Here is a 20,308-nt window from a genome sequence, read left to right as displayed (position 1 = left end):
TATGTTATGTGCTTCTTGAATTACTGTGTATGTTGTTAGTCTTGACAACTAGATTGTAACCTCTCTGAGGGCAAGTACTGATTCTTACTTTTTTCTCTCTCTCTCATGACAAGGACACCTAGTAGACACTCAAAAAGAACTTAAAGATGTTTTGCTACTGAATGGTTGTACTTGTCCCTTTATTTGAAATGCTTTCAATTGTTTAATATTAAAATTCTGCCTTCTCTCTTAGGTATTTTTGCACCTCTTTCAAAGATAAGTAAAGCAAAAGATCGAAGGAAGAATATAGCACACACTCCTTCTACAAAAGCTGGACCTCTCATCAGGTCCCAGAAAATTGATGTAGCTCATGTAACATCAAAAGTAAATACTGGTAGGTCAAACCAGAATGTTAGATATCTTGTTTGAATTTTAATCTATGGGATACCTTATATTGCTTCAGACTTTTTGTTTAGCTACCTGTGAAACCTGAATTTATTGCCTGCAATGTACTTGGTTTATGATTTTAATTCCTAACAAGAGTATTTCAGATATGTTCCTTCCCTTTCCCCCAGCTATCTCCATACTTTTATCTAACCTCAAAGCTAGACTTTATACCTCTGATAAATATTTATGCAACACAACCAGCTTTATGTTTCTCACCTATTTAAGAATTTTAGTGACTTTTTAAAGATTTTTTTTTTTTGATGTGGACCATTTTTAAAAAGTCTTTATTGAATTTGTTACAATATTGCTACTGTTTTTATGTTTTGGATTTTTTGGCTGGGAGGTATGAGTGATCTTAGCTCCTTGACCAGGGAAGGCAAAGTCCTAACCACTGGACCACCAGGAAGTCCCCGACTGAGTTTTTTTTTAATCAGAGAAAGTCATGACTTTTGAAACTGGCTGTCAGAGACCTTTTGCTGATGGAGGGTCTTACTGTTTTGCAGTTGAGCTGTGGTTGATCATGTCTCACTGTCTTTTGTATATATTGTTCTGGCTCTTCCCTTCATACTTGTCCCAAGCTGTTTCTCTGCAATGTTTGACTTCTCCCGGAGGTCCGTGTCTTTGTGTACCTCCTTACTCACATCCTGTTTCTCCGTGAGGACCCCGTGATGACCCAGGTCTCTTTGATCTCTTCATTCTTATCCACAATGCCTAGTTGCTATTTGTTAGCTTGGGTTTTGTCCTCTGATTGCCTTATCCATGAAGATCTTTTATTCTGTTGGCAAAATCTTAAACTTTAAATGGACTGTGAGAGTATTTTGTACTTTCATATTCACTGTGGCTTCCCTGGTGACTCAGATGGTATAGTGTCTGCCTGCAATGTGGGAGACCCAGATTCAATCCCTGGGTTGGGAAGATCCCCTGGAGAAGGAAATGGCACCCCACTCTAGTACTCTTGCCTGGAAAACCCCATGGACAGAGGAGCCTGGTAGTCTACAGTCCATGGGTTAGCAAAGAGTCGGACACGACTGAGCAACTAAACTGAACTGAACTGAACCCATCAATAGCTGAAGCAGGAGGGCTCTCTACCATGAATAAAGGAGTGTGTCCAGGAATTGGGTTGCCCTTTCTACTCTGTTCCGTTGACTTATTTGAATATCCCTGTGTCAGTCCTGCACTTCATGATTACTATAGGTTTTTTAAAAAAAATCTTGATTTCCATTAGAGGAAAGCCTCCTCTATTTTCTTGAACAGTGTCCTACCTGTTTGGCCTTTTTTATTTTTTTATTATTTTTTTAAATTAATTTATTTTTTAACTTTACAATATTGTATTGGTTTTGCCATACGTTGACATGAATCTGCCATGGGTGTACATGTTTTCCCCATCCTGAACCCTCCTCCCATCTCCCTCCCCATCCCATCCCTCTGGGTTATCCCAGTGCACCAGACCCGAGCACCCTGTATCATGCATTGAACCTGGACTGGCGATTCGTTTCACATGTGATAATTTACATGTTTCAATGCCATTCTCCCATATCATCCTGCCCTCGCTGTCTCCCACAGAGTCTAAAAGACTGTTCTATACATGTGTCTCTTTTGCTGTCTTGCATACAGGGTTATCATTACCATCTTTCTAAATTCCAAATATATGTGTTAGTATACTGTATTGGTGCTTTTCTTTCTGGCTTACTTCACTCTGTATAATAGGCTCCAGTTTCATCCACCTCATTAGAACTGATTCAAATGTATTCTTTTTAATGGCTGAGTAATATTCCATTGTGTATATGTACCACAGCTTTCTTATCCATTCGTCTGCTGATGGACATCTAGGTTGCTTCCATGTCCTGGCTATTATAAACAGTGCTGCGATGAACATTGGGGTACATGTGTCTCTTTCAATTCTGGTTTCCTTGGTGTGTATGCCCAGCAGTGGGATTGCTGGGTCATATGACAATTCTATTTCCAGTTTTTTAAGGAATCGCCACACTGTTCTCCATAGTGGCTGTACTAGTTTGCATTCCCACCAACAGTGTAAGAGGGTTCCCTTTTCTCCACACCCTCTCCAGCATTTATTGCTTGTAGACTTTTGGATAGCAGCCATTCTGACTGACGTGAAATGGTACCTCATTGTGGTTTTGATTTGCATTTCTCTGATAATGAGTGATGTTGAGCATCTTTTCATATGTTTGTTAGCTGTCTGTATGTCTTCTTTGGAGAAATGTCTGTTTAGTTCTTTGGCCCACTTTTTGATTGGGTTGTTTATTTTTCTGGAATTGAGCCGCAGGAGTTGCTTGTATATTTTTGAGATGAGTTGTTTGTCAGTTGCTTCATTTGCTATTATCTTCTCCCATTCTGAAGGCTGTCTTTTCACCTTGTTTATAGTTTCCTTTGTTGTGCAGAAGCTTTTAATTTTAATTAGGTCCCATTTGTTTATATTTGCTTTTATTTCCAATATTCTGGGAGGTGGGTCATAGAGGATTCTGCTGTGATTTATGTCGGAGAGTGTTTTGCCTGTTTTCCTCTAGGAGTTTTATAGTTTCTGGTCTTATGTTTAGATCTTTAATCCATTTTGAGTTTATTTTTGTGTATGGTGTTAGAAAGTGATCTAGTTTCACTCTTTTACAAGTGGTTGACCAGTTTTCCCAGCACCACTTGTTAAAGAGATTGTCTTCTCCATTGTATATTCTTGCCTCCTTTGTCAAAGATAAGGTGTCCATAGGTGCATGGATTTATCTCTGGGCTTTCTATTTTGTTCCATTGATCTATATTTCTGTCTTTGTGCCAGTACCATACTGTCTTGATGACTGTGGCTTTGTAGTAGAGCCTGAAGTCAAGCAGGTTGATTCCTCCAGTTCCATTCTTCTTTCTCAAGATTGCTTTGGCTGTTTGAGGTTTTTTGTATTTCCATACAAATTGTGAAATTATTTGTTCTAGTTCTCTGAAAAATACCATTGGTAGCTTGAGAGGGATTGCACTGAACCTATAGATTGCTTTGGCTAGTATACTCATCTTCACTATATTGATTCTTCTGATCCATGAACACAGTATATTTCTCCATCTATGTGTGTCCTCTTTGATTTCTTTCACCAGTGTTTTTTTAATTCAGATGTCTTTTTATCAGTGTTCATACAATGTTTTTTTTTTTAAGTATCTGTTTATGTCTTTTTTTAAAATTTTATTTTATTTTTAAACTTTACAATATTGTATTAGTTTTGCCAAATATCGAAATGAATCCACCACAGGTATACATGTGTTCCCCATCCTGAACTCTCCTCCCTCCTCCCTCCCCATACCATCCCTCTGGGTCGTCCCAGTGCACCAGCCCCAAGCATCCAGTATCGTGCATCGAACCTGGACTGGCGACTCGTTTCATACATGATATTATACATGTTTCAATGCCATTCTCCCAAATCTTCCCACCCTCTCCCTCTCCCACAGAGTCCATAAGACTGTTCTATACATCAGTGTCTCTTTTGCTGTCTCGTACACAGGGTTATTGTTACCATCTTTCTAAATCCCATATATATGCGTTAGTATACTGTATTGGTGTTTTTCTTTCTGGCTTACTTCAGTGTTTTATAGTTTTCTATATATAGGTCTTTTATTTCTTTAGGTAGATATATTCCTAAGTATTTTATTCTTTTCGTTGCAATGGTGAATGGAATTGTTTCCTTAATTTCTCTTTCTGTTTTCTCATTGTTAGTGTATAGGAGTGCAAGGGATTTCTGTGTGTTGATTTTATATCCTGCAACTTTACTATATTCATTGATTAGCTCTAGTAATTTTCTGGTGGAGTCTTTAGGGTTTTCTATGTAGAGAATCATGTCATCTGCAAACAGTGAGAGTTTTACTTCTTATTTTCCAATCTGGATTCCTTTTATTTCTTTTTCTGCTCTGAATGCTGTGGCCAAAACTTCCAAAACTATGTTGAATAGTAGTGGTGAGAGTGGGCATCCTTGTCTTGTTTCTGACTTTAGGGGAAGTGCTTTTAGTGTTTCACCATTGAGGATAATGTTTGCTGTGGGTTTGTCATATATAACTTTTATTATGTTGAGGTATGTTCCTTCTATTCCTGCTTTCTGGAGGGTTTTTATCATAAATGGATGTTGGATTTTGTCAAAGGCTTTCTCTGCATCTATTGAGATAATCATATGGTTTTTATTTTTCAATTTGTTAATGTGTATTACATTGATTGATTTGCGGATATTGAAGAATCCTTGCATCCCTGGGATAAAGCCCACTTGGTCATGATGTATGATCTTTTTAATATGTTGTTCGATTCCGTTTGCTATAATTTTGTTAAGGATTTTTGCATCTATGTTCATCAGTAATATTGGCCTATAGTTTTTTTTTTTTTTTTCCCATGGTATCTTTGTCAGATTTTGGTCTTAGGGTGACGGTGGCCTCATAGAATGACACTGGAAGTTTACCTTCCTCTGAAATTTTCTGGAAGAGTTTGAGTAGGATAGGTGTTAGCTCTTCTCTAAATTTTTGGTAGAATTCAGCTGTGAAGCTATCTGGTCCTGGGCTTTTGCTTGTTGGAAGATTTCGGATTACTGGCCTTTTTATAAATCGAACTTCCATATAAACTTTAGAATAAGCTATTCAGTTCAGTTCAGTTGCTCAGTTGTGTCTGACTCTTTGTGACCCCATGGATTGTGGCATACCAGGCCTCCCTGTCCATCACCAATTCCCGGAGTTTACTCAAACTCATGTCCATTGAGTCGGTGTTGCCATCCAGCCATCTCATCCTCTGTCGTCCCCTTCTCCGCCCGCCTTCAATCTTTCCCAGCAACAGGATCTTTTCAGATGAGTCAGTTCTTTGCATCAGGTGGCCAAAGTATTGGAGTTTCAGCTTCAACATTAGTCCTTCCAGTGAACACTCAGGACTGATCTCCTTTAGGATGGACTGGTTGGATCTCCTTGCAGTCCAAGGGACTCTCAAGAGTCTTCTCCAACACCACAGTTCAAAAGCATCAATTCTTCGGCGCTCAGCTTTCTTTATAGTCTGACTCTCACATCCATACATGACTACTGAAAAAAACCATAGCCTTGACTAGACGGACTTTTGTTGGAAAAGTAATGTCTCTATTTTTTAATATGCTGTCTAGGTTGATCATACTTTCCTTCCAAGAAGTAAGCGTCTTTTAATTTCATGGCTGCAGTCACCATCTGCTGTGATTTTGGAGCTCCAAAAATAAAGTCAGTCACTGTTTCCCCTGTTTCCCCATCTATTTGCCATGAAGCGATGGGACCGGATGCCATGATCTTAGTTTTCTAAATGTTGAGCTTGAAGCCAACTTTTTCACTCTCCTCTTTCACTTTCATCAAGAGGTTCTTTAGTTCTTCTTTGCTTTCTGCCATAAGGGTGGTGTCATCTGCAAATCTGAGGTTATTGATATTTCTCCCGGCAATTTTAATTCCAGCTTGTGCTTCATCCAGCTCAGCATTTCTCATGATGTACTCTGCATATAAGTTAAATAAGCAGGGTGACAATATACAGCCTTGATGTACTCCTTTTCCTATTTGGAACCGGTCTGTTGTTTCACATCCAGTTCTAACTGTTGCTTCCTGACCTGCATACAGATTTCTCAAGAGGCAGGTCAGGTTGTCTGGTATTCCCATCTCTTTCAGAATTTTCCACAGTTTGTTGTGATCCACACAGTCAAAAGCTTTGGCATAGTTAATAAAGCAGAAATAGATGTTTTTCTGGAACTCTCTTGCTTAATAGAATAAGCTGTTATGTTTCTTTAAAGAAAAATCTGTTGGGAGAGGGGTGGGGCACTAGGAAAAAGGGAATTAAGAGGCACAAAATTGTAGTTAAAAAATAAGTCACGGGGATGTAGTGCATAGCATAAGGACAATGATGCTGTTACAATTCTGTAGTGACAGATGGTAACTAGACTTCTTGTGGCAACTGATTCATAATGTCATATATATAAGTGTTGTACACCTGAAGCTAATAAATAATTTATGTAGCTATACTTCAGTTAAAAAAATAAAAAGGAGAAATAAATAAATAAGATGATAAATATATCCCCAGGGTAAGAGAATATTAGTTTGCAACTATAAACTGGAATTATATCTCAAAAGTGCTTGTCCAAAAATCAAGAGTTATTTTGCTCCTCAACAGAAAATTACCTTCTGGACAAATGAATTAACAAGTTATGTTAATGATATTTTTAGTGTCAAAAAATAAAAAATTATCTGTTGAAATTTTAATTGGTATTGCATTTAAGCCTAAAATCAATTTGAGAAATGACTTTGATATTCAGTCTTTTAATTATAAGCTTGGGATATCACTTTATTTAATTGGATCATTAAAAAAGTCTCAGTAAAATTTTATGATTTTCTGTATATTTTGCACTTGTTAGTTCTATTCTTAGGTACTTTGTACTTTTTGATTCTCTGTAAATGGTATCCTTTTAATGTGAGCCCAGAAGTACACAGCAGATATGGAAGGAAAGCTCAAAGAGGAGCCCTCTTAGAGGGCTGAGGAGCAGGAAGAGGAATCTCCTACTAGACAAAGTGGAGGAAATCCCTGTTTTCCTTTTCAATTGCTTTAAAAAAAATCTCTTTGGTTCTTTCACACCCTAGTCCCTAAGCAATCCCGCATGTTGTAGTAGCAGCAGCGGATGGCCAGGCACCTAAAACCCCCAAGGGAGGGAACCCTTTTTTTTTTGGCAAGAGAAACTGTGGTCCTGAGAATGTGGATGGAGTCCCCATTAGCTTTTCTTCTTTTTTCTCACTGCTTGGCTCTCAAGAGATTGTATGACAGAGCAGAGCAACGAAAGCCTAGGCATTCTATCCAGACTATCAGGAGGAGGGTGCTTCTGGAGACCATGTAAGGAGGGAGCTCAAGAAAGTGCTCTCAGAATGGGGGAGCTTACTGCCAAGCTGTGTGTACATGCATCTGACTACAGGCTTTGGTCTGCACAGACCTCCACTCAGATCTCAGGCTGCCTACTGGGTGGCACAACACACAAGCCAGATCAAAGAGGCTTTGGGAACCAAACTGACATTGGTACCATAGTCACAGAAGGTGGATAGGAATTGCCAGCCTGAACCTAACTGCCTGCTGACTGTCCAGTGTCTGCGAAAACAGAGCAGAACAAAACAATCCACATTCTCCATAGAATTTTAAACAAGACCCAGAGTCCTATAAAATAATGTTTATAATGTACAGGATACAATGAAAAGTTGTTCTAAATATGAAAAACTGGGAAAATCTCGACAGCTCTGAAGGAAAAAGGCAATCAAAGATGCCAACCCTGAGATGAACAATTATCAGGTTTTCAAAGAATATATCGTAACCTTCTAAGAATTAAGGGTGAACCCTCTTGAGACAAATGGAAGATTTCAGCAGAGGCATGAAGATAAAAGGAAGAACCAAATAACGCATGTGCACACACACACACACGAGCACACACAGGAGCACAAGTAGCACTGAGGTAATCTGAGCTTGGTGGATTGTAGCAGTGTCAGTATCCTGGTTGTGATTTTGTGCTATAGTTTTGTAAAATGTCACCTTTGGGGGAAACTGGGCAAAGCGTGTGAGACATTGCCCAGTATCGTTTTTCACAACTGCATGTGAATCTCCAGTTATCTCTAACAATTCAAATAAAAGGAAAGACTCAAATGGCTATTTTAGGACTGACAAATATAACTGAAAATAAGAAATTTACTCTGTGGGTTGCCTTCACAAAGTCTCTCTTCCCAACCCGTCCATCCAGGGTCTGCAGTTGTAGTTCTGGCCCTCACTCCGGCCTCTGCTTCCTGTCTCTCCTCCTTTTGGTTCCTCCTAGACTTTGCTGTCCGGTTGACATTATCTGCCTGTGAGTGGTCACTCCAGCCCTCCTTTCCACAGTCCATCAGAGGCTTGTTTCTTACTGAAGAGCGCCAGCCCTGTCACCCTCTAAGATTGTAATGCGACCCATCCATCCAGTTTGCTTCTCCTGCGTCCCCTCAAAGTCCACTCCATTCCACCCAATCCACTTATTCTTCTCTGACCCTGTCTTTCTTTATTTTCTCTTTGTCTGTCCATAATGCCTACCCTAGTTGTTTCTGACCATACCTCCAGTATTCTCTGCAAGAAATCCGACCTGTCTCTCAAGACGTGTATTGGAATGTGATGTTCTTGATGAGGTGTTAATTTATCTTTATAGCAATGATTATTGTCTCCTCCCTCAATGCTAGGGCTTGTATCAAACATGTCCTTGTATTTTGATTATTCATGTCTTTCTGCCATGCCAAATTGAAAAGGTCTTTCTTTAGGACTGAGACTATGGCTTGCTTTGTTTGTGATGCTCAGAGTGCCAAGCTCAGTTCTCCACCCAAAATTCTTCGTGAGCAAGTAGAATTGGAATGGATTCTAGATGGAATTCAAAACTGGATGTCATTCCTTAGGTTTCTTATTTAAATGGTTTCGTTCTGTAGAATTAAAACAGAAGTCTTAATAAAGTAGATTATTATTCATGAGCTTGTTCTTTTTTAAACTGCATTTTTTTTTTTTTTTTTGGTGGGAGTTGAGTGTAGATGAGAGTCAGGTAGTCATTTTCAGAATACCAGTGACAGAGAGTACAGGGTTTCTTAATATCTGACTTCCACTTCAATGAAAAGCTTCTATAATGATTTGCAAAAAAATTTTTTTACCACAAATCCACTATCTGAATAGGCAGTCTGCCCCAGTGAATTTGCGTGCACACACCAGTGAAGTCATGAGTTGTGTGCAGATCTTAGTAAGTGTGCAGCTGTCGTAGGCATGTTAAGTTTGTTTTACCTGCAAGTACTAAGGAGTGTACTAAGTATCAGATGGTTAGATAGCTGTGTTTTAAATGCTTTATATTATGTAGAATTCCTAAGTGGATTTTAAAATAAGTTTAAAAGATAGTTTAGTGATATTTGGGGAAATTGATTGGGGTTTTCAGATGGGCTAGGAATACATTCTTTCCTTTCCCCTTAATAAAATACTGGCCCCTGATGTCTGTGAATTTATTATCCAGTGTGTTCTCAGAAGTAGAGAAGATTTCAGTGAGGATTGTCTGTACTTTTAAAAGTGAATCCATATTTATGTTTAACATTAAAATTCTTTCCTGCTGAATGTGTTTTGTTTCTGTGTTCTAGGATTAATGACATCAAAAAAAGATAGTGCTTCAGAATCAACACTCTCATTGCCTCCTGGTGAAGAGTTGAAAACTGGAGCAGAGAAAGATGGTAATATAATTTACAACTTCTATTCTTAAAATTTAATGTACTGATGGAACTTTAAAACAATGTAGTGATATAGCTTATATGAGGCTAAATTTTAAAGTTTGTAAGGGAAGACTCAGTACAGTAAAAATTTATACTTGAAAATCCCCTAAACATCTCATAATAAAGTGCACACACACACACATATATATTTTTTGTATAAATTCCTGTGTTGTGATTCTTACATATATGTAGTGAATTACAGGACTAGATGCAGAGAATAAAGTGAAATTCCACAGTGTAGATGGCTTGATAGAATTATTTAAAGTGACCGTTACAGTTTATACTTGAAAGTTGCTGAGAGTAGATGTTAAGCATTGTCAGCACTCACACACACACAAAATGAACTATGTGAGGTGATGGATGTCAATGTGTTATCTTGATCTTGTTAATCATTCCACTATATCTTTTAATCATAATATTGTACACTTTATATACAATTATATTTATCAATTATTACTCAATAAACTTGAAATAGATAAAAAATTAAGTTGTCTTTAGCTGTCAAATCACTGGGTGAATAGAGCATGAATAGAAAATTCAAAAGTATTCCTGCTTGCCTTTAGGTTAACTCAGAACATTTTAAATTAAGCTTTTGTTACCATAAAAATAGATTAGTTGTGTTTTTTTATATAAATAAGTTGTGATTCTACTAACTCATTTCAAGTGAGAGGTGAGAGACAGTGGTGGTTAGAATAGGTAATTGGTCTAAATTGATTACATGACAACACTTTTCTATATAAGATTGTCATACTATGGTGTGGATCCTTTGGATCCTTAAAATTGCTTAGGCTCTAAAATCTTGTGTGTATGAACTACAATGTATTTTGATGAAATCAGGCATTTAACTCAACACTAAGATAATCCACAATGGAAGAAGCTGAATGGAGGATTTACCTGGACAAGCATCTAAGTAGTTCACTGCTTGTTTTCCACCCTTTGATGTATTCCTTTCCTTTACCGTTGTTTTAGTTCCCCTGATTGGATCCATCAGCAGCTCGTCCTCTATATCTTCTTTGGAGCACAAACAGAGCCTCTCCAAGAGACTGAATGCACGTGGCGATAACAGGAAGACGATGAGCAAAAGCCCTTCTCTCTCGTCTAGAGCCAGCGCTGGTATCTATGGCTTTTTCAACCAGGCTTTCTTGGTGTTTTTTATCTTGGTTTGTTTGTAAGTAGATTTGCTCTTTTTAAACGTGTAGAAGGAACCCTTTACTTCAGTCAGATTGAGCTACTTGCCCCTTTCCTGTCTTTCTCCCAGCCCTCACCCCTCTCCTCTCTGTCAGCACACCCTGGATCTCTCTGCCTTTCCCCTCACGCTCCTGCCATTTTCCCTTGTCTGGATTTACTTCTCCTCTTCCTTGTGTATCTAAGGACTCCAGCCTCTGTAAGGTTCCTCTTAGAACTTTATGACAGATCCTCAGATACTTGGAAACTGTACGATCTCTTCTCTTTCTTTATGTATCTCTTTTCTAATCTAAACCTAATATTAATAATTAACATGTCAATATGCATTATTATTTCATATCTATTAAAGGCATTTTGCGTATCTTATTTCACATAATTCTCAAAATGAATGAAATATCATGACCACCTTCACTTTATGAATGAGGAAACTGAGGCTTGGGGGTCAGGTATTGGTGCACGATGGCAGTTTCTAGGTGCACACCTGGGCTGCACCCACAGGTCTGTCTGACGCTTCTCTGCTGTTGTTAAACTCCGCCTCTGTCTCATGTGCCTTCAGCTCCTCCTCGTGCTGTAGGGTCCTTAGGAGCCTCCCGGCTAGCTGGTAGAGAGCTGAAGCTCTGCCTCTTAGTACAAGTCCAGCCTGAGGCTGCTCATGCAATTTTGGTGACCACGCTGTATCATTGGCTCAAATAGAGCCGAAAGCTAAGTTTCTTCATTTTATGGCTCGACGTAGGACTTTACATTTATTTTCATTTAATTTAATGGTAGAATTTTTATCCCTCTGAGTTTTGTTTTTTACATCTTGCATGTAGCTTTTCACACACTTTAGAGTTATCTTCTTATTTAAAAAAGCATACTTTCTCTATTTTTAGTCAAGTCATTGTCTAAAACTGTGTAGGAGAGGTTGACAATGATAACCTGTTTAGCTCACTGTGAAGCCTGCATGATCCCATTCAATCCACATTTCTTCAGTTATGTGTAAACATATAGAAAACACTTTTTATTGTTGGAATCAACACATGAATACTGAATTTATTGCAGTTCACTTATTTGCCTACGGGCTTCCCTGGTAGCTCAACTGGTAAAAAGAATCTGCCTGCTATGTGGGAGACCTGGGTTTGATATCTGGGTTGGGAAGATCCCCTGGAGAAGGGAAAGGCTATCCACGCCATATTCTGGCCAGGAGAATTCCATGTACTGTATGGAATTGGGGTCGCAAAGAGTCAAACACGACTGAGCGACTTTCACTTTCTTTCATTTTATATGCCTACTACATAGAAAGGAAATCAGGTCACTTTAACATAACTTGTTTTTAATAAGTCTCATAGTAATTACTAGAAATCTTTTTCTAATACTTTTAATACTTGTGCTGAATCAGTATTTTATTGTGAAAAATGTTCAGGACAGGATTTTCTTAAAGATATTTTATTGTATGGGGGAAAAAACAAAAAAAATCCTTAATAGTAACATTGATGTAATAAATGTAAAAGTTCTCTGAAAGTGGAAAACCGGGAAATTTTGCTTGAATATCTATTTTCTGAATATATTCCCCTTCCCCTGAAACCAGTTTCTCTTTAATGCTGTGAGGAACAGAGGTGAGACAATGCAGTGATGTAGCAATCCTGTTGGTCCTCATTTTAATTACATTTTAAGGCCTTCTTCATTTGGAATTTAGGCTTTGACAGTGACTTGATTTTAAAATTTATGTATGGGTATGGAATTGTCTTTTTTACCTTTTATATAAAGTAGTTCTAGTGTACCTTCTTATTAACATTTTTTTCTTTTTATAAATTTGAGGGGTTTGTAAGTTTAAATAATAGAGATGAAAAGAGTTATCAGTTAGAGTAAGAAAGAGGTCCTTTTAAGAAGGGAGGGAGAGAGAATGGGTCACATGTGAGAGAAAGTCCATATTCCAAACCCAAAAATATTTCCTTAAATTTTTTTTTAGATTGAGTGATTTGCATTTGGGGAGGTGTGGATGGCAGAGAGTGGACATTATTGGAAGTTAAGGACAAAATATTAAAGAGAAAGAGGAGCTGAAAGAAGGGGTTGGGGAATGGGGAGGTCGGGGAGGAAGTCTGTGAACTCGGCCCTGCTGTGTCCCATGTTGAACTCATTGTCTTGATCCATTGTCTGCAGACAAATCCATTGTCTGGGTTTTAAGTCAGGTGTGCCACCTACTCCCTGTGAACACCATGTCTTCATTGATTCCCGAGTTTGTATCTTGTCTATGATTATAATTCTCATGATAAGCACTTTGTAAACTGTGAAGTGCTTGGGAAATGTTAGTTATTTTGTTAGTATATTTGAGTTATATAGTTGATCTAGACCTTCCTTCTCCCTGGGTTTGTGTTCTTCAGTTGTTGCCATGTTTTTAGTTTCTCCCTGTTCACAGCCTGACTTGCCCTGTATCCAGTACCCTCACAGAGGGTTCGCTAGCCCTGCTCAGATGACAGCCTTCCAGTCTGTTTTTTGGACTGATGGGAGAAGCCTCAGATGTCCACCTGTCCTCTGTTATAATTGAGCAGCTTTCTAGGTAGTGTTGCTCTAGAATGTCTGATGTTCAGTAGTGGGCACTTGAGGGTTTAGGTTTGAATCCAGGTCTGAGGGGAGGTGGTGTGTGCTTTTGTTTCTAATAAGGAAATCAGTTTGGGGGTAATTGGAACCTTATAGCAGTTCCACTTTTAAATTACATTTATGTATGTATCGTTTACACCAAGTCCTGCTGAACTATTATGATTCTCTGTTCTATTTACTAGAATAGAGATTGGTGGACTACAGCCCATGGGCCAAATCCAACCTACCACCTGCTTTTGTAAATAAAGTTTTACTGGAACACATTGTGCTTTTTGTCTCTGTCTGCTTTTGAGCTACAACAGCAAAGTTGAACAGTTGTGACAGAGTAGCATGGCTTGCAAAGCCTGAAGTATTTACTACATAGCCCTTTACAGAAAGGGTGTGCTGACCTCTGTTCTTGTAGAGAGTGTCCCCAGGAAGTCAGGATAAAATTGATGCCTCACCAGGTGTCATGTGTAAGTTCTCAGAGCAATGATCATCTCAGGAAACCCTTCAAATGTCATTTGAGTAGCTTTCCTTCACATCTGAGAAACACAACTATAGATAACTGTGTGTAAGGAAGAAAGCAGCATATATTGAAACCTCCAACTAACTAGACTGGTTAGAATACATGGTAATTTTTTGGCTAATGTGGTATTTGAGTTTCCCTTTGTTTTTTCTCTCTCTTCATGTCCCACCCCCTTCCCCAACCAATCCCCACGCAGGTTTGAATTCCTCAGCAGCATCTGTAGCAAATAGTGGGCGCTGCGAAGGAGACCTCCGAATTGGAGACAGGGTGTTGGTGGCAGGCCAGAGAATTGGTGCCATTAAGTTCTTTGGGACAACAAACTTCGCTCCAGGTAACTCACCTGTACAGTCTTTGCTCAACTTGAATTCTTTAGAATACCAAAGGTTTAAGAATTTACATGTAAATAAAACATAGAGTTCTGGATTAATAGTTCTTATGGATGGTCGCTCTGGCACAGAAAATGCAAAATGTTGATTCGGATGCAGACTTTTCACACAGGTTGATTATTTCTTATGAATTTTTCTTGCCAATTGTGTTTTAAATTGTCTAAAGTTAAAATCAGTTGTTACTCTCCAGTTTCACTCTCACTGATTGCCAAGTGTGCTAAATAACAGAGAAAACATTTTAGGATTAGATTTGTGCTAAGCGCAATCTTTGAAATGAGTGGATAATGAGTTCATTGCATATAGCTTTTAACAGAATGGCTTAGAGAGAAAAGCAAACAAAGAGATTCAAAGGGAGATGAAAAAGGTTTTGCGCACCCTGGGACCTTAAAGATGCATGTTTGTGTATTTATATATTCATTCCAATCTAAACTTAATACTGCGTTTCCTTAAGTGAAGATAATCTTTCTTTTGCATTTTTGGTGATTGTAATTTCAAATAGAAGCCAGTTGAATAAAGCATTTGTATTTTTAAATAGCAATGTGCTGTGTTGACACATGGTGGCATTGCAGGATTTTTTAGGAAAAGGTTACTGAGAGCATTGATTTTTTTAAAAAAAAGTTTGTAGCCTTCTGTGAGGAACTCTGAAAGATCTGAGGTTTTACCCTATTTGCAAGATGGATGACCACAGTTCCATCGATGCTGGCAGAAGATGGTAGACTCCTGGGTCAGAGACAGAGAACCTCAGTGCTCTCATCAATAGTGGTGGCTAGAGTGGCAACATTTTCTTCTGTTGATTTCCTGGGCCCCAGTTCCCAGAGAGTAAGTTAGGGAGGAGGGCCAGGCGACCCCTGTACACCCAGGAGTTTGTGCTGCAGGAGAGGAGCCCCAAGCTTAAGCAATCTGAACCTTTATAGAGACAGTAAGTATACCTGTCCTCTTGTCAGGGGAGGCCGTCTCCATCTCCCAAGGCTGTCTTCTCTACAAACATCTGTAGACACATGGTCAGCACCTCTCTCCATAAGACATGGACAGAGAATGGTCTCCTAGCACATTCTCGTTTCATTAGTACAATTTATAATTGCAGTCCAGTTACTAATTGATTGGGGATGGGCTGTATGTTTTATAATTCATGTCCCTCGAAATAGTAGTAGTAACTGAGGTAGTAACTTAGGTAGTAACTGAGATTAGCTAGAATGTTCTTAATATGGTTCTCAAATAAAAGTTTAGAAATCCCAAAGGTAGTTTATTTTTCCACAGTCACCATGTCTTCTCAGTTTCCTTTCTCTGGTTTTATTAAACAAGGCTTGAATGGTTTGATTCATTTGGACATGATTGTTTTTAGGTTGACTTTTAAGTTTTGAACTCCTAGTAAAGAGCATTTAGGGCTTCCCAGGTGGTGCAATGGTAAATAATCCATCTGCCAGTGCAGGAGATGCAAAAGACAGGGGTTAGATCCCTGGGTCAGGGAGATTCCTTGGAGTAGGAAATGGTAACCCACTCCATTATTCTGGCCTGGAAAACTCCATGGGTGGAAGAGCCTGGCAGGCTACAGTTTTCCATGGGTTGCAAAAAGGTGGACACAACTGAGTGACTGAGCACACACAGAACACTTAGAAATTTGAAAAGTAATGATCAGATATTGGACGTGAGTTTGAGCAAACTCTGGGAGATACTGGAGGACAGAGAAGCCTGGTGTGCTGCAGTCCATGAGGTGGCAAAGAATTGGACACGACTTAGCGACTGTACAACAAATAAACAGTATAAAAACTGGAGATTTTTTGTTAAAGTCCTTCTGCCCTGTCAGAAAGTAGTTGGATGTATTTCTTGTAGCCTCAAAATGTAGATCAGTCAGTTCTATAGAACTTTCTACCTCTGAAAGAAAGGTGCTGGTTACGTGGGGCGATGTCCATCCTCACCACTGCCAGACAGTGTGGAAGTCACGCTTGTTAACACTTGCTGTAATGCCTTCCTGCTGTGTGCTGTATACTTTCAAGAGGTATGTAGAGGTATGTAGTGATTGGTATATTAAAATGGGAAAATGTACAAATTATATAGGAAAGCATCAAAGGCAGGAGGATATAAAACTTGGAAAATTGTAACTGTGGCACTCAGAAATAACAAGGGCAACCAGAATAACCGGGTTTAATGACATTCAGAAATGCAGTGCCGCGCATTAGCATGGCCAAGCAGTAGGTCTGTATACATCTCGCTGTACCTGTGCAGAGTAGGTTGTTTCAGTATAGAAGACTACGACATGCCTTATACTAGTCTTTCCAGTTCAAACTCCAATATCGGGAATCGACTCAAGTGTCATCATTTTGAATATAAGAGGAAACAAAAGTTAAGAACTTCTGGATTGTCATTTTAGAGGTTATATAATTGACTCTCTGCATTATTAATTTGAAGGAAACAATATTCCATATTTTGTCATTTGTAGCAAATGTCTCGATATCATATCTTTATTTGATACTGATTCCGAGACACCAAATACAATCACTATTGTATTCTCCTTTTAAATAAGAGATGAATGGACTGTTGGGTACGTTTAACTAATCTGGAGGTACCTTCATCCAGAGCCATTACTCTAGGAGTCTGTGTCCATTTATTTAATATTTGCTGCACTAAAAGCAACCTCACTGTTTTAATTTTATGCTCTCTGGAAAAGGAAATCCCATTACTGTCCTCAGAGTGCCCTTTTAAATACTTGAAAGCCTTTTAGAAAATTCTTCCTATTAGCTAACCTAAATCTTTTAGGTTAAAAATGATTTTTTTTTTCCATCTTGGGTGGGGAAAACATGAAAGAAAAAGAGTCACCATGAAGCCTAGCCATTTTCCGTATCATTTTTGTCCCTCTTTAATTATTTAAGAACTGTTTGTGGTATTCTCATGTTGGGAGAGTAAAATGAAAAGACTGCATGTTCATTTTATGACTTATGCATCTCAATATTACGCTACATTGTTCCCATCTCAGACTGTATTACCAAGTTAAGGACAGCTTCTTATTATAGCTTTTAGATATATTTTGGTCAAACACTACTTGCATAATAGCTAATCCTTGCCAAATTTGTGTTTGTGCGTTTTGTCTTCCTTAATGTAAACTGTGCAATAATGCTTGTGAAATGTTTTTCTGGTTCATTTCTGAAACTCTCAAATTTTGTTTTATAATTTTATTGTTTGAAGGCTTAATGATCACAATGATCTTCCATCACTTTGGTCATGTGTGAGAATGTTAAACCATCTAGACTGTGGGTTGGTGTAATAACAGTTTTGGACAAAGTACAGATGCTTTTAAAATCCAGTATTCTTGTTCTAGGATATTGGTACGGGATAGAGCTTGAGAAACCCCATGGCAAGAACGATGGTTCAGTTGGAGGTGTGCAGTATTTTAGTTGTTCCCCAAGATATGGAATATTTGCTCCCCCATCCAGGGTTCAAAGGTGAGAAAAAATGAAATTTACATTATTAACAAGAACTTTTTGTAATGCGCAGTGAGTTAGAGCCACTAATTCTGTATGAAAGATGTGCACTAACTACAGACTATGTCTTCTTTCAAGGGGTTAACCAACCACCTTCAGAGGGTAGGCTCGTGGTAAGCTAAATTTGCTTTGCTGAGGATTTGCAATTTTAAAAACCTCCTTTATTCCTCATTTGCAAACCCTATGAGTATGTGTAGGCTATTAGGAGTGGTGTTTGCTGCTCAGAACAGTGAGAGCAGCAAGCTTAATCTGTCATGCAAACAAAAGTGAAAATGCTCTCTGATTGCTTCAGTCACATCCTAACTACATTAAATTTCCTGCCAGCAGGCACCCCATTCATTCTCCTACAAACCTAATGGAAGCAAAATGGCTTTTTCCTCTGATTTCTTTAGTTTTCAAAAATAGATAGGCAGTACATCTTTGGGGGGAAGTGAAGCTTCAAGTATTTATATATAACATACCTCCTCAGTGTTTCTTCTGAAGATAGTACACTTTTGCTCCAGCTCACTCTGGCTTTTAAAAAATAAGTTGAGCAGAAACAAGTCCTTATGAAATTCCAGGTACACTGTGTGAAATGACTTAATGTGCTGAAAGAAGTTGGCCTGATATCTTTAAATAGGCAGTAACACGTGTGGTACGATCACATTCATGAGACTAGACCTGCCATCCCAACCTGCGAGTCCTGTCTCATCCCCTTCCAACTGGACTGTGTGACTGCCTCCTGGCAAATTTAACAGTTTTCATATCCATTTTCTTTCTCATTTTAAAAAATTGATTAGTTACATATAATTTTTGTGTTCCTTTCCTTCTTCTATGATGTACTTGATACAACCCTTTTCTTGTTATTTATGATTTTATAACATTTAACTTGTAATGCTTTGCAGTTATAAGTTAACTCCAAAGAACTTGACGAAGTACCTTCAATTAAATGTTTTGTTTGATTCTAATACGTATTTAGTCAGGTAAACTAGAAAAGAATAACTGCCGATGGTCCCTGACTTACAGTGGTTCAGCTTACAATTTTTAGACGTTATGATGGTGCAAAAGTGGTAAGAATTCAGTAGAAACTGTACTTCAGATTTTGAATTTTGATCTTTCCCTGGGCTAGCCGTACGTAGTATGATACAGTCTCATGAGGCTGGGCAGGGCAGCAGCTGCAGTTCCCAATCAGCCCTGTGATCATGAAGGTGAACAACCCAGGCACCTACGACCCTTCTGTACCCACACAACCGTTCTGTTTCTCACTTTAAGTACAGTATTCAATAACTTAAATGAGACATTCAACGCTTGATTGTAAAGTAGGCTTAGTGTTAGATGGTTTTGCCAGGGAGTAGACTCATGACAGTGTTCTGAGCACGTTTAAGGTTAACGAGGCTAGGTGATGGTGTCTAGCAGGTTTGATGTATCAAATGCATTTCAACTCAAGATGGGTTCGTCGGGACATAACCCCATAATAAGTTGAGGAGGATCTCTACAAACATTTACTGAGCATTTAATGAGTGGTGGGCTCTGTGCCATGTACTTCATCAATTTCCCCCAGACCTATGAGATATATAAGGTATTACGATTATTCCTATTTTGCAGGTAAAGAAAAGTTTCACGAGATACAGTAACTGCTAAAGTCATGTAGCTGGTGTAGGGGATGAAAAACTTGTCCCATACCATCTTATGTTCACTAACTGGAGGGGACAGAGTCTGTGAATTAAACTGACAACAGATAAACAGAAGAAAAGGCATAGCATTTATTAAATGTTAACTTTACATGCATGGGGGCATCACAGAAAGTGATGAATGCCCGAAGAAATGGTGACATGGGAGAATTTATAGACCATCTTAATGGGGGAAGGGAAGAGGGGAGAAAGGCCGCTTATGGGAGAGCAGGTGATGTTAGGGAAGATCAGTGGGCCTTTAGGAAAGTGGATGGGGATGTGATAGTCTGTGACAGTGTCTGTCTGGGCGTGGTGTTAACTCCCCATCTCCTCTCCTGTGATGCAAGTCAATCTTCCATGCTTGATGAAATTCTGGGGAGGGGATTTATGACAATTGAGTTCTTCTTTGGGAAGATCTGTTTTAGGCAGATAACGGGAGTTCAGAGAAAGCCTCTTTTTGAAATTGTTTATTCTCGAATGTCTTTAGCTCAAAATAATCCCTTGTGCTAGAGCAGCCTGTTTGGGCTAAGGTATTTTGATCTCCCACACTAGTTAATGGTGGAGCAGGACTCAGCCCAGGTTTGTTTCTTTGCTTTTTCCTAAGCCCTTGCTTTTAGACAGTTTGCAGGGGGGCTTTTGGTAGTTATTTTATAAATAAAGAAAAAGAGGCAGTAGCTGATGGCACTTAATGTGCCGGCACTATTTTAAGTGCTTTATATGTATCGTTTAGTCTTCTGTTGCGATCCTGTGTGTCAGGTACCATAACTATCCCTATTTCACAAGCGGGAAAATAAGGCACAGAGAGATTAAGTGAGGTGCACAATTGTGCCCAGGGCCCAAGTGAAGATT

General features: G+C 38.8%; 1 protein-coding gene across 2 annotated transcripts in view; it reads left to right on the top strand.

Annotated features, from left to right (window-relative positions):
- Positions 1-20,308, top strand: part of CLIP4 (CAP-Gly domain containing linker protein family member 4) — a 63,794-nt gene that overhangs the window by 26,608 nt on the left and 16,878 nt on the right. For both annotated transcript variants that reach the window (XM_055540608.1, XM_055540607.1), the window contains exons 9-13: positions 233-373; positions 9,550-9,639; positions 10,648-10,791; positions 14,145-14,279; positions 17,648-17,771. In XM_055540608.1, coding sequence (XP_055396583.1) covers positions 233-373; positions 9,550-9,639; positions 10,648-10,791; positions 14,145-14,279; positions 17,648-17,771 — 634 coding nt within the window. The remainder of the gene's footprint in view (positions 1-232; positions 374-9,549; positions 9,640-10,647; positions 10,792-14,144; positions 14,280-17,647; positions 17,772-20,308) is intronic.

The sequence above is a fragment of the Bubalus kerabau genome, chromosome 11, assembly GCF_029407905.1.
Source record: "Bubalus kerabau isolate K-KA32 ecotype Philippines breed swamp buffalo chromosome 11, PCC_UOA_SB_1v2, whole genome shotgun sequence".
In the NCBI taxonomy this organism is placed as follows: domain Eukaryota; kingdom Metazoa; phylum Chordata; class Mammalia; order Artiodactyla; family Bovidae; genus Bubalus; species Bubalus kerabau.
The sequence above is the reverse complement of the archived record's forward strand: the minus strand, read 5'-3'. Positions and strand labels throughout refer to the sequence as shown.